General features: G+C 44.3%; 1 protein-coding gene and 1 pseudogene across 1 annotated transcript in view; one reads left to right on the top strand and one right to left on the bottom strand.

Annotated features, from left to right (window-relative positions):
* Positions 1-14,522, top strand: part of USP31 (ubiquitin specific peptidase 31) — an 88,032-nt gene that overhangs the window by 33,991 nt on the left and 39,519 nt on the right. Inside the window, exons 2-6 of the mRNA XM_028127385.2 lie at positions 511-648; positions 1,815-1,903; positions 1,989-2,081; positions 2,627-2,762; positions 4,883-5,027. Coding sequence (XP_027983186.2) covers positions 511-648; positions 1,815-1,903; positions 1,989-2,081; positions 2,627-2,762; positions 4,883-5,027 — 601 coding nt within the window. The remainder of the gene's footprint in view (positions 1-510; positions 649-1,814; positions 1,904-1,988; positions 2,082-2,626; positions 2,763-4,882; positions 5,028-14,522) is intronic.
* On the bottom strand, positions 6,774-14,131 carry LOC129148650 (eukaryotic translation initiation factor 4E-binding protein 1-like; annotated as a pseudogene).

Genomic DNA, 14,522 nt, shown 5'->3' with positions numbered 1-14,522 from the left:
GAAGATTCGTCTCTTCCTCCCATTTATTTACTCAATATTTATATGATGTAGACTTGTTTATTTTATACTACCAATTCTTTTTTTTTTTTTTTTTTACTAAGGTGTAATTGACATAGAACATTTTGGTGGTTTTGTGTGTACAAAGTAACAATTGGTACTTGTAAAAATTCTCGTTTTTAAGATGTTCAAGTTATCACCTGTTTTTGCTATTAGAAGGTCTGATGAATGAATATCCTCTTAGATGTCGTGACTATTTTGATGGTTTCCTTTAGCTGTATTCCTAAAAGTGGGATAGGCACATTTAAGTCTTTGGTGCATGTTCTTGGGGGTGGGTTTTACATTGAGCACCTGTTTTTCTGTTGTTGTTTTTTAGCACCTGCTTTTACATTGCTCTTTCTGGGAAGTCCTCTAACACCCTGAGAGCTTGCATCCAACCCTCTTTGGGATGATGAGCAGTTTATCATAGAGCTAGGACTCACACTCTTCGTGCTGATTTATGTACCTATCTAGAGTATTGTGTCAAAGAATGCACTGCAGTACCGGGGGAATTCCCAGCATGATGCCCAGGAGTTTCTGTTGTGGCTTTTGGACCGAGTTCACGAAGACCTCAATCATGCAGTGAAGCAGAGCGGCCAGCCTCCTGTGAAGGTGAGGGTGCCCCGCCCAGCAGCCAGGGAGCCGGAGCCCAGGGTCCGTTCACCCAAACCTCTCAGGAGCTGTTGTAGTCGGCACTTAGTTACTGTAGTGACATTGAGTGAGCTCCAGGGGAGGGTAAGATTCACGGACACGTGGAGGGTTTCTCACGCTGGCTGCTGTGTGGGGAGCGTGAGATGCCAGAGGCACCGTCCCAGGAGCTTACAGTCTGATGAGAGGGGACACGTTTGCCTATATGACTAACTTTAGACTAAAATTAAGTGGTTCCTCCTCACTAAACTGTTATTAAAGCAAACACTTGCTTTCTAGTCCGGTGAGACCCATAGCCTCTAGATCACTGGAATGGACACAGTCAAACAGGAACAAGTGTAGGAACTGAACGCCCAGAATATTCGTACTGAGAAAGAGCGATTTATCCTCAATTTTTATGCATGTAGCCTTCCTGTGATGGGTAAAATGATTTTTATAATGGAAGTAATTAAGATAAAGAGTTGCCTTTCTCGCAGCTTTTAAAGTTTTTGATAATTATGCTCAGTACTTCAAAATTGAAATTTCTTGTTTCGGTAAGTTGTTAAATTATTTCAATTCAAGGTCCTTTTGTGCCTGAACACTGTTCTGTCATAGAACTCTATGCTTGTAGCTGACTCTCTCCCCTACCAAATGGAGATGAAGTCAAAGTCAGGCTCTGTGTCTTATTTTTGTACCCTAAAGCCCTCTACCGTGCTCTCTGCATGTAATAGCAGGTACTCAGTGACTGTTAGTGGAGAGACATGGAAAGGTTAGTGAAATATGAAGTAGAGTGATTAAGTACCAAAATCAGCAGCTAATACGTGCTAGGAACTCAGTGGTCAGGATTAATTCCCTGGAAGAGGTTAGAGCAGGACATCGAGAGTTGGAGGGAGATTGGAGTGTCCTAGGGAGGAACCGCCTGGATGGGGTGGAGAGACGGAGATGTGGGAGAGCCTGTGAAGAGATGAGTTCTTGTGACCCACGTCCCGGCTGCTGTGTTCTGGTTCCTTTAGCAGACACCTTTCACTGGAACATCTGGACCTGATGCATAGCTTGTATAAGACGTCAGGGACATTTGTGCCACTGTCAGGGTCATCTTCAGTCAGTAATTGGTACTTTCAGTCTGTGAAATTGTACTTTCTTCTTTTAAGCCACCATCAGAGTCTGATATGATGCCTGAGGGACCATCTTTTCCTGTCTGTAGCACTTTTGTACAAGAACTTTTTCAAGCCCAATACAGGTATGAGCACTAAATTTCCTTTATGTTGCCTGCTTATGAGGTTGTAGGTGATGTTAATGTGTATCTTACATTTTGTTTTTTGAAGATCCTCCCTGACATGTCCTCATTGTCAGAAGCAGAGCAACACTTTTGACCCTTTCCTCTGCATTTCTTTGCCAATCCCTCTACCCTACACAAGGTAAGAACAGATGTAATAAAATTAAGGTGGCACATTTCTCTGTGTTCCTTTTCCTCTGTAGGCTCCTAGTAGGCTTACTTATTTAGACAAGTAATGGGATTAATGATACGTTACATACAAGCATTGTTAAAACCTTACAGAAATTTATGAATGCCTGTCTGAGATTGCAGGGTGCATGGGACCGGTGTGTCTGTTCACTTGGTCATCATCCATAGCATGGGGAAAGGGAAAGGCTGTTGAGTGCCTTCTAGATTCCCTAGAGCCCTCACCTTGCACTTTTAGTTACTTGCTTTATTTGAACTGTTTCTCAAAATTTCCAAGTATTGATATGTTATACTTTTGTGTTTTGAAGCTTACCTTTTCCAGAAACCTCTTAATTACTGTTTGAGAGTTTTACTTAGGTCCAGATGAGTTTTTCTATTGACTTCTAAATAAAGGTGTGGGTTAACTTCAGTTTTACATTGATTTCCAATCAGGTTTGTTTTGCTTCTGTATTTTAGTTGAAATAAGCAACTAATAAGAAGATGTGACTTTGATCTGTACAGGCCTCTCTATGTCACCGTAGTGTATCAAGGAAAGTGTTCTCACTGCATGCGGATTGGCGTGGCCGTGCCTCTGTCTGGGACTGTCGCCAGACTTCGGGAAGCAGTGTCTCTGGAAACAAAGATCCCCACTGACCAGGTAGTACACCTGCGAACACTGACGCACAGGGAGCCCCGGAAGGGTGGCTTTCTGTCCTCCTGGGATTTTTAGCAGTTCCCTGCCAGATACGGTTAGATAGAAATGTCAAACCAGTTGCTTCTGTGGTGAGGAAAAGGACAGTTAAGACCCAGAGGAGAAAAATGTACACAAAACCTTTCCATGTTTCTTTAATTGTGTATACTAGTACATTTTTAAAAGGAAAAGCTGTGACTTTATTTATAATTTCTTAGCCCTCTTAATCATCCGGATGGAGGCTTATGTGGGAAGAACATCCCTGTGGTATTTGAAAGCCAAAGAGGCTTAGAGAGCCTGAGCAGTGGCTCTTGACAACCCCTTGCCATCATGTGACTAGAATGGGTATCTGGCTAGTTCCTGCACAGAGATGCTCAGTTCCGTTTGTTCTCTGGTTAGAGCTGGACCCATCTCTTACTTTGTTTAGATAAGAAAAAGGAATTTGTGTATTCCTTTCATTTTGGGGTAAATTTTTGGTGTTTTAATTGGCCTGTTTGTGGCGTGACATATTTTTGCATACATTCTTTATTCAGTTCACTGTTATGAGTTTATTTGGAAAAACATTGCCTATTAGGATTTACTGAGGAAAGATGATTCGGTGACTGAGTGGCTTCTCCCTAGATCACTTCTGGAAGCTGCCATACCTGCACAGGAAAGCTCTCTGTACGGGTGCCAACAGCCTCATCTCGGAAGTCACTGCAGTAAAACAAATAGTAGTGTTGCCCCAAGAAGCAGATATCACACATTTTCACAGGCCCAGCACTGCACATGTACAGAGTGTTCACAGTTTTCCTTCAGCATAAGGGGAAAGGCAGAGAGGGACGGAGGCTTGGGTGTGTGTCCAAGGCAAATCTGCTTGTCTCTTTACAGCCTCAGTGCTGCCTGGTTCTTTTTGCATGCGCTTTGAATGAGTGATAGGATTACAAGTTTTTTTGACCTCATTGTTCTTGCTGGAGAAAGTGACTTATGTTTACATGTTTGCCTGCAGAAAACAATGTGGTCATTAAAATCAGACAGAACATGTGCCAGGAGTATTTTCCTTGGGCTGTTTGTGGACTCCGCCACCAGCGCCTGTCCCCTCACAGACTCATCATGTTTGTGTTAGTGCAGGAAACCAAAGGGGTCCAGTCCAAGCCCTTCATTGGAATGAGGCTCAGAAAAGCCATGTGACTTGTTCAAGGTCACAGGGCCGGTTGGTGGCAGGCCGGGACTGGAACCTCCTCATGCCCAATCCAGTGCTTTTCCTCTAGACAGTGCCGCTGAGCATGTAACCAAGTCCCTGAATGTCTCCATTGTTTTACCCATCTTTTGTTTTCCTGTGTTACTGTGCAATACTCAACCATTTCAGAAACAAAACTTAGAAAGTATCTCATATAAAGTGTCTGAGAACTAGGGGTTACTAACTTTAATATTACACTGTAAATTCATTCCTGTTTTTTTTCTGTGCTTATACTACATTTATTGTTTTATAAACATGAACTCATTGTTCTTTACCTTCTTATTTACTTAGTAGATTTATTTTTCATGTTAATGCAGTTACTTATAGCTCATTCTTTATAATAGCTTTATAATTCCAGTAGGGCTATAATATATTTAAGTAGTACCTATTGTTGGACATTTGAGTTGATTTACATTTTTTCCTAATACAAATAAGTATTGATGGTTATTTGACATTTTTTAACCTGGAAATAAGAAAATTTAATGATGTAGGAGTCAGTCTTGGAGCCAGCTGTGGACTCTGTCATTGCCAGAGATTGAATATTTGTATAACCTCAGGCAGGTCACTGCCTTTTCTAGTGTCTTCCCCTGTGAAACCGGGGTCACTCCCATCTCCTGGGTCTCTTCTCCACCAGAACTCAGAGAACTCTGTATTTAGTGCCACCACATTCTGAGAACATTGCTCTTCAGTGACAGGGGATGGTGTGCTTCCAAAATTCTCTTATTAAAGGCAAATAATGTGGGCCCTGTGATGTGTCAGAGGCCTCACAGGTTAGGTCCTGATGGTCTGGGGAAGTTCATGGAGAATTAGGAGATCCATTCATATTGACTTCCTGTTTATTCAGTTATTTACATTTTCCCCATTTTAGATTGTGTTAACAGAAATGTACTATGATGGGTTCCACCGTTCCTTTTGTGACACAGATGACCTGGAAACAGTCCACGAAAGCGACTGCATTTTTGCCTTTGAGACTCCAGAAATATTCAGGCCTGAAGGAATTCTCAGTCAGAGAGGTAAATGAGCGTGTGTTTCCATAATGCCACATAATAGGTGTGTGGGTCAACCACTGTCTGCCTTTTCAGATGTCTGTTACATGATAGCATCATTTTTTAAATTGTGGTAAAATACACATAACACATTTTTTAAATCTATCTATATAAAAGGCTAATATGCAAATTATCCCCTCAGGAGTTCAACCGGGAGACTGGGAGTTCGATCGCTCACTATGATGTGTGCTGACCACCAGGGGGCGGTGCGGAACCAAGGAAGGCCCCGGCCAGCAGCTGGCAGCTGGGGAAGGAAGGCCCTGGCTGGCAGCTGGAAGGCTCCAATCGGCCCTGATCCTCAGCCAGGCCTAGGGACCCTACCTGTGCACGAAATTCATTCACCGGGCCTCTAGTAATGGGATAAGTTTTATGGTAACATATTTTCCTAGAAGAGGACAGTTCTTACTGCTTTAGGCAAGGATATTACCTTAATTCCTAACATTTCTGAGACTATTTTCTCCCTTCCGTGGACACTTTGGCATCTTATTACAGCACTCAAGTTATTTATTTATGTATTGCTGTAAATTATTTTTTGTATTGTGCTTACCAACTCTGATGCTCAATTTCTAAATTCTAAAACCTTTAATGTGGAAACCTTCTCTTGATACTTGCTTTTAAGAAATCTGACACAAACATGTCGCATGCTTTAAACTCTCCCTGTTGTTTGCTGATAATTTATTTCCCCATCTTCTGTCTCATTAGCTTCCCCTTGTCTCCCCAAGAGCCCCTTTCCCTCGCCTCTCCCCTCCCCCCAGTCCTAAGCAATCACTTTGTGTTTCTGTACATTTCCCTCATCTAGACATGAATGGAATCGTATAGCATGTCACCTTTTGTGACAGACTTCTTTCCCTTAGCATTATGTTTCAAGGCTCATCCATGCTGCAATGTGTATCAGTCCTTCATTCCTTCTTATGGCTGAATATTATTCCATTCATGTATAGACCACAATTTGTTTGCCTATTTATCTGTCAATAGACATTTGGGTTGTTTCTATCTTTTGGCCATTATTAAGTAGTCCTGCTGTGACCATTCATGTATAAATACTTTTTTGAATAACCTCTTTTCATTCTTTTGGGTTATATAACTAGGAGTGGAAATGCTAGGGCATATGGTAATTCTCTTTAACTTTCTGAAGAGCTATCAAACTGTTTTCCACGGCAGCTACATTGTCTTTATTTCTAACAACAAATATATGAGGGTTACAATTTCTCTCCATTCTTGCCAACATTTTTTATTTTCTGTTTTTTTATTATGGCCATCCTAGTGAGTGTGGAGTGGTATCTCATTGTGTTTTTTTTTGTTTTTGCCCAAGGGCAAAGGTGGCTTTTGTTTCCTCTGTTGGGAAAGTCGGGGAGGGGAACTTCCCCAAGCACACAAACCTAGCACAGGGGTGGTGTGCCCTCAGCGGAAGAGAGCAGATGGTCAGTCAGAAGGGGCCCTCCAAGTCCACTTCCTGGCCCAGACTGCAGGAGGTGTCTCTTGAGAGTCACTCCCCTTGGGGAGCCAGCTCCTGCATGAATGGAGGCATAAAGAGGTACCTGCTGGTGTTCACCAAGAGGAAGGGGGAGCAGGTGCCCTGGCTGAGGGAGCAGAGGACTAGGGTGGTTGACCCCACACCCATTGCCTGCCCAGGATGATAATTGGCAGTGTGAGTCTTCTCTGGAGAAGGGCCAGAGAGGCCCAGAGTCATTGCTTGATCTGATGGCTGGTCCTTTAAATGTCTTTCTCAAACTGTGACTCTTCACCGCCTGCTGGCTTTGCAGGTGGTTCTGGCTGGCTTCTGTGGGAGGCTCGTCACTTACAGGGCTAGTGACCCCCCGAATGGTGGGCAGGTCCCATGGGGCTGTTTTGGTCACAGGTGAGTTCTGACACGCCGTCAGGAACTTCCAGTCATAGATGATCCCGGTACCTCCTGGGGTGGTGCTGAAGAGCGCGCTGCCGGGGTTGGTGGTACTGGACTGTCGAGAGTTGAGGGGGGAGCTGCATGCTGTCCCTGAGGACCACCTGGTGAGTGGCAGGGGTGGCCCGGCGTGGGGTCTGGCTGCAGCTGCTGCCCCGGATGTGGACTTCCTTGTGTAGTGCCAGCAGCCAGAACGTGACCCTCCAGCCCCTGCAGCCTCGCTCCGGCCCGTCCCCTCATTGGGGTTTTTATTTGCATTTTCCTAATGATATAGGATGCTGATCATCTTTTCATGTGGTTGTTGGCCAGTTTTATATCCTCTTCAGAGAAATGTCTGTTCAAGTCCCTTCTCTATTTTTAAATTGGGTTGTTTATCTTTTTGTTGTTGAGTTGTAAGAGTTCCTTATGTATGCTGGGTACTAGACCCTTATCAGATATCTGATTGCAAAAATTTCCCCCATTCTTTAGATTATCTTTTTATTTTTTTATGAAAATTTTTATTTTTAAGTTACAGTTGATGTATAATATTATATTAGTTTCAGGTGTATGACACTGTGATTAGACATTATATAACTTATGGAGTGATCACCTTGATGAATCTGATACCCATCTGACAACATATATACTTATTACAATATTATTGACTACGTTCCCTATGCTGCACTTTACATCCCCATGACTGTTCTGTAACTACCAGTTTGTACTTCTAAATCTCTTCCTCTTTTTCTCCCATCACTCCCAACCCCTCTCTCATGTGACAACAATGTTCTCTGTATTTATGAACCTTTTCCTGTTCTGCTTGTTTGTTTATTTTGTTTTTTAAATTCCACATTTAAGTGAAATTATCTGGCATTTGTCTTTCTCTGTCTGACTTATCTCACTTAGCACAGTAACCTCTAGGTTCATTCATATTGTTGCAAATGACAAGATTTCATTCTTTTTTATGGCTGGATTACATTCCATATGTACCACCTCTTCTTTATCCATTCATTTACTGATAGACATTTAGGCTGCTTCCATGTCTCGGCTATTATAAATTGTGCTGCTATGAACAGAGAGATGCATGTGTCTTTTCAATTTAGTCCTTTGGGTTTCTTCGGATCAATACCCGGACGAGGAGTTGCTGGGTCCTTCTTTGTCTCTTGTTATAGCCTTTGCTTTAAAGTCTGTTTTGTCTGGCATAAGCTTTTTTGTTTGTTATTACCATTTTTATGAAATATCTTTTTCCATCCCTTTACTTTCAGTTTGTGTGTGTCTTTCGATCTGAAGTGAGTCTGTTTTAGACAGCATATGTAAGGGTCTTGTTTTGTTAACCATTCAGTCAATGTATGTCTTCTAATTGGAACATTTAACCCATTTGCATTTAAAGTAATTATTGATAGACATGTATTTATTGCCATTTTATTATTAATATATTTGATCTTTTTTTATTCTCCTTTTTCTCCAAGAAGACCCTTTAACATTTCATGTAATACTGTTTTGGTGGTGATGAACTCAGTTAGCTTTTCTTTTTTGGGAAGCTCTTTACCTGTCCTTTGATTCTGAATGATAGCTTAGCTGGGTAGGGTAATCTTAGTTGTAGTCCTTGCTTTTCATCACTTTAAATATTTCTTGTCACTCCCTTTTTGCCTGCAAAGTTTCTGTTGAGAAATCAGCTGACAGTCTTATGGGCGCTCCCCTGTAGGTAACTAACTGCTTTTCTCTTGCTGCTTTTAAGATTCTCTCTTTGTCTTTAACTTTTTACATTTTAATTATGATGTGTCCTGTATGGGCCTCTTTGGGTTCATCTTGTTTGGGACGCTGCACTTCCTGGACTCATATGTCTATTTCCTTCACCAGATTAGGGGAGTTTTTTTTGTCATTTCTTTCAAATAAGTTTTCAATTTCTTGCTCTGTCTCTTCTTCTTCCAGCAACCCCATGATGTGAATGTTGGTACACTTGAAGTTGTCCCAGAGGCTTCTTACACCATCCTCATTTTTTTAGATTCATTTCACTTTTGATTGAGTTTTTTCTGGTTCCTTATATTCCAAAACACTGATTTGATTATCTGCTTCATCTACTCTACTGTTAATTCCATGTAACTTGTTCTTCATTTCAGTTAGTGTATTCTTCATTTCTCACAGGTTCTTCTTTATGATTTCCATGTCCTTATTTTTGCTGTTGAAGTTCTCACTAAGTTCATTGAGCATCCTTGTAACTAGTGTTTTGAACTCTCTATCAGGTAATTTGCTTGCCACCATTTCATTTAGCTTTATTCCTGGAGATTTCGCCTGTGTTTTTTGTGTTTTTTTTTCATTTGTGTCATGTTTCTTTCTCTCCTCATTTTGGCTGCTTCCCTGTGTTTGTTTCTGTGGATTAGGTAGAGCTGCTACATCCCCTGGAATTGGTAGAGTGACCTCATGTAGGAGGTGTCCTGTAGGGCCCACTGACACAGCCTCTCCAGTCACCTGAGCTGGATGCTCCAGGTGCGCCCCCTGGTGTTGGCTGTGTGCATCCTCCTGTAGTAGTTGAGCTTTGATTGCTGTTCACACATCATTGGAAGGTCAGTCAGCTGTGAGGAATGGCTCTGACTATAGCAGAGGAGCTGCTGTGCAGGGGCTGACCCTATGGAGCAGAACTTGCTTCACTGGGGCTCTGGTGCCAACTGAGTCTGCTGCTTGTGTGGGTTGCTTGTGTTGGTGATTGGGTTGTAATCCGGTGTGGTCTGAAGCTGGCTACTCTGTGTCTCTGAGGCCTCCTGGGAGTTGCAAAGTCAGCCACCACCTGTTGCCTGCCCAGGGCCAGCCTGCATGAGCTACAGAGCGATCTGCATGCAGGTGGTTGCTCCTTGTGCTTGACTTAGAGGTGCCCAGAGGAGGTGCTCAGTGTGGGAGGACTCAGAAAAGGAACAATGGTCTCTGCCAGCACTTCTGTCTGGGAGAAAGCTGTCTCTCCAGCTCTTGCCGTGATGTCATACACTTCAGTCCCTTCCCATATGTTCCTGGTGCTTTTCGAACTGCTGCCCAGCTCTGAAGCGCAGAGTGAGTCTGATTAAGTCTTTGGAGGGGCCCTTCAGCAGCCCTCCTTCTCACTCAGCCACAGTCTGGTTTTACAGCCAGAAATTATGGGGGCTTCTCTTCCTGGCACTGGAACACCTCGCTCCGTATGGATCCAAAGCCAAGATAACCCTCCCGGTTTTAACCATCACATGTGGGCTGGGGCTCAGCCTGCTATGTGTTGCCGGCTCTCCTATGAGTCTTGATGTGGATTCTTTTTATATTCTTAGTTGTAGGCCTCCTGTTCAACTAGATTTCAGGTGTTCTGCATGGATAGTACCTTTTGATGCATAAAAGTCCTTAGTTTTGATGAAGTCTGATTTATCTTGTCATTGCTGTTGCTTGTGCTTTTTGGTGTCATATGTAAGAATCCATTGCCAAATCCAAGTCCATGAAGATTTATCCCTATGTTTTCTTCTAGAATTTTTATAGTTTTAGCTCTTACATTTATGTCTTCGATCCATTTTGAGTTAATTTTTGTGTATGGTGTGAGTTAGGGGTCCAGTTCCATTCTTTTGCATGTAAATATTCAATTATCTCAGCACTGTTTGTTGGAGAGACTATCCTTGGATGGTCTTGGTGCCTTTGTCAAAAGTCCTTATTTTAGTACCTCTTTTCTTTCACCCCCTAATTCTAGAGGTCTCTGGTGCCTCTAGTTCCTGAATCTTTTGGTAATTGTATATAATGCATTGGCCAGCTTTCTCCACTCTTAGCTTAGGAGTCAGTTTTCTCTGGTTACTCCTATTGACATCATTTTCTAGACAGTCTGTTATTTCAGTATTCATTGTTCTTTGACGTAGGAGCTCTGTTGTCTGTTTTTCAGTTGTTGTGTTCTCATGCATGTGCTTTTGTTTATTTAAATTGCATCACAGTAAAAAGACCCAAATCACCTTGTCCAGAGTCTTTCCTCATTTCCTCCACTCTCGGCCGGCTGTTTCCTCCCTCCCGTGCTCTAGCCGTAGCTTCTGGACTAGAATGTTGTGCGGCCATGACCTGTTTTCTCCCGTGTCTGTCCCACCATCCAGTGAATTCTCTGCAGTTGGGACTACATTTTGCTTCATCTTTCTGTACCCAGCAGCTGAGTATAGTTCTTAATATACAGTCTAGTTAGTGTTTGCTCTACTGAATATTACCCCAAATCCCCCTTCATTCCCCAGTTACTAGAGTTTACACTCAGTTTCTCTTTTTAAGTGAATATGGGGAGGTTCAAGGTTATCATATTCTAGCCAGAGAGTGCCTTTGTTAGAAGAATATACCACTTTGTGAGTATGTGTTAGTCTTTGTTGGAAAGGCCTTATACTATTGGGTTCAGTGTGAATGAGGCTGCTACTTTCCCCAGTTTACAAATGAGGGAGGAGACTTAGATGAAGGGGTCACACAGCTGGTGGTAACTGGGCCTGCACTTTGAATGCAGAGCTCACCTCTGCAGTTGATGGGTATCCCCTCATCGCACTAGGAATCCTGACTACTTTTAGCACAACAGGTCTTCCCAGCCTCCCGTCTGCCGAAAGCCTGGGAAATGACGCCATTCATTGTCTCAGATCCAGACTTCTATTACTTTTACTTCCTTACACTAAAGTTTAAAATGGTTAGGAACTGAAATCTGCTGTTCTTTTGTGATTTCTTCATGGTGTTCAACATTAAAAAGTATTTTTCCCTCTAATAGCTCGATGAAAACTCAGTGTTTCCATATTCCTAATTCCTGTGTTATTGTTCTTTAAATACGTTTTTATTGATTTCAGAGAGGAAGGGAGAGGGAGAGAGAGATGGAAACATCAGTGATGAGAGAGAATCGTTGATTGGCTGCCTCCTGCATGCCCCCTACTGGGGATCAAGCCAGAAATCTAGGCCTGTTCCCTGTCTGGGAATTGACCTGTGACCTCATGGGTCGATGCTCAACCACTGAGTCACAGGCCAGTCTAGTTCTTGTGTTCTTTATTTTAAAAGGTTAATTTATCTGGAATTTATGTCAGTGTTAACTATGTATTCATCATTTTTAATCCTCACCTGAGGATATGTTTTTATTGATTTTTAGAGAAAAGAGAGATAGAAACAATCGATGTGAGAGAGAAACATCAATTAGTTGCCTCCTGTATACACCCCCAACCAGGGATTGAACTCGCAACCTAGGTATGTGTTCCCAGGAATCGAACCTGCAACCTTTGGTGTACAGGACAACCCGCCAACCAGCTGAGCCATCTGGCCAGGACTATGTATTCATGATTTTAAATTGCTATAATGTTGATGTATCTTCGTAGGTTCAGCAAGTCACATATTACTGGACTAGAGGCCCGGTTGCACGAAATTCGTGCACTGTGGGGAGGTGTGTCCCTCAGCCCAACCTGCACCCTCTCCAATCTGGGACCCCTCAGGAGATGTCCGACTGCCTGTTTAGGCCCAAACCCTGTGGGATCGGGCCTAAACAGGCAGTTGGACATCCCTTTCATAATTTGGGACTGCTGGCTCCCAACTGCTTGCCTGACTTGCCTGATTGCTCCTAACCACTCCCCTGCCAGCCTGATTGACACCTAACTGTTCCCCTGCCGGCCTGATCATCCCCAACTGCCCTCCCCTGACAGCCCGGTCACCCCCAAATGCCCTCCCCTGCATATTCCCTCTTTATTAGATAGGGTTTTTTCTTTAACATATTGGACAGTGTACCTGCTGTGGTCTTGACAAACCAGTAAAATGTAAACCCAAACTAAAAGTGTCATAAAATAAACTCCTTAAACAGGAATTTCATGAGACCTTGGAAAGGTGGTATCATGTGGTTGTTGGGCTTATATTTGAATAAGTAAAAGGTTTATAGGTGATTTCACACTTTTTCATATTTTCTAAAAGTTTCCTTTTCCTTTATAAACAATAGACATGTAATCAACTGTCCATCTTTCCCTCCAAAAATTATTTTGAAAGGGCAAAGGCAATTGGAGCCAAGTCTGTGAAGTAATGTAGGTGTCAAGGTGGAAGGCTTTTTCACATAGAGGTCTACTAACACTGTACTTATCCATTTTCCCACAAACTTTTGGCCCATTTTTTCCCTTCTGCTAGAAATACTCCTTCCAAGATGCCTTTCTCCTCTTAATAATCTCAGTCCTCTCTACCTATGAAAGTTCTACTGGGCCCTTTGAGGGTTGGCCAAGTCTCTGTGGCCCTCTCCCCATCCTTGCTGCCAGATCTGCTTGCTCCTTCCTCAGTGTTCCCACAGTGTGCCGTGGACACAGCTCCAGCACAGTCCACACATGCAACCTGTTGTCACCATTTCCTGGGAACGTCCTGTCCTATTCTCTTCCCTTTATAGGGGAATCAAGCTGGAGTTTTGCAGGTTGGAAAAAAGCTGGCGGTGGCTGAAAGCGGAATGTGCCTAGAGGGGCGCAGACGCCTCCCAGCCAACAATCCTAAAGCCTGGGTCATGGCTGCGAGTGGATCGCATGGGAGAGGCGCGCCCACAGCCCTGGCCAGCTGGAAGCGGAACACGCTAAGAGGGGCGCAGGCGTCTCCCAGCTGACAGGCCTACGGCCCTGGCCACAGCTGGGAGTGGATCATGCCTGGGAGGCGCGGTTGCCTCCCAGGTCCACAGCCATGACCGCAGCTGAAAGCGAAACGCGCGGAGAGGGGCGCAGGAGCCTCCCAGCCAACAGGCCTAAGGCTCAGGCCACGGCTGGGAGCGGATCGCACCAGAGAGGGGCGGCTGCCTCCCAGGCCCACAGCCCTGGCCTCGGCTGGAAACAAAATGCGCTGAGAGGGGCATGGGCGCCCCCCAGCTGACAGGCCTACAGCCCTGGCCACGCCTGGGAGCGGAACGTGCTGAGAAGGGCGCAGGCGCCTCCCAGCCGACAGACCTACAACCTGGGTCACTGCTAGGAGCAGATCGCGCCGGCGGGCATGGCCGCCTCGCAGGCCCACGGCCCAGCTGGAAGCGGATCTCGTGGAGGGGGGGCCGGCCACCTTGCAGGCCCACGGCCCGGGCCGGGGCTGGAAGCGGATCGTGGGAGAAGGCGTGGGGGGGCACAGGAGCCTCCCAGGTGGACAGCCAGGGCTGGGGCTGGGAGCAGATTGCGCCAGGGATGCACAGCCGAGGCTAGTAGCAGATCATGACGGGGGCGCGGCCACCTCCCAGGCCTACAGCCTGGGCCATGCTGCCGGCTCTCATCGGCAGCCCTCCCTGGGACTGGGGGTCTCTGGCGGGCCTGAGAGGACTGGATGCCGCCATCTTGTGTCTATGGGTGCCGCCATTTTTGTCATGGAGTGATGGTTAATTTGCATATTACTCTATTACTAGATAGGATATTTAAGTTATTGCCAGATTTCTGCTATGAATACTTTTGTGTAAATACTTTTTATTTTATTCTCCTCCTGGTGATGTTACTATATTTGAGGTGGTGGTAGGCTTCATTATATAGTTGGAGTATCATTTCCTTAGACTTTCAAAGGATTAAGGAAATTAACAATTACTTAGGCAAGCTTTTATTGAGTTCCTACAGAGTTCAGGGCTCTTGCTTGGTGCTGAATTGCTTAGTGCCTCTGAT

Source organism: Eptesicus fuscus, chromosome 4, assembly GCF_027574615.1.
Source record: "Eptesicus fuscus isolate TK198812 chromosome 4, DD_ASM_mEF_20220401, whole genome shotgun sequence".
In the NCBI taxonomy this organism is placed as follows: domain Eukaryota; kingdom Metazoa; phylum Chordata; class Mammalia; order Chiroptera; family Vespertilionidae; genus Eptesicus; species Eptesicus fuscus.
This window is presented reverse-complemented; position numbering and strand designations above follow the sequence as displayed.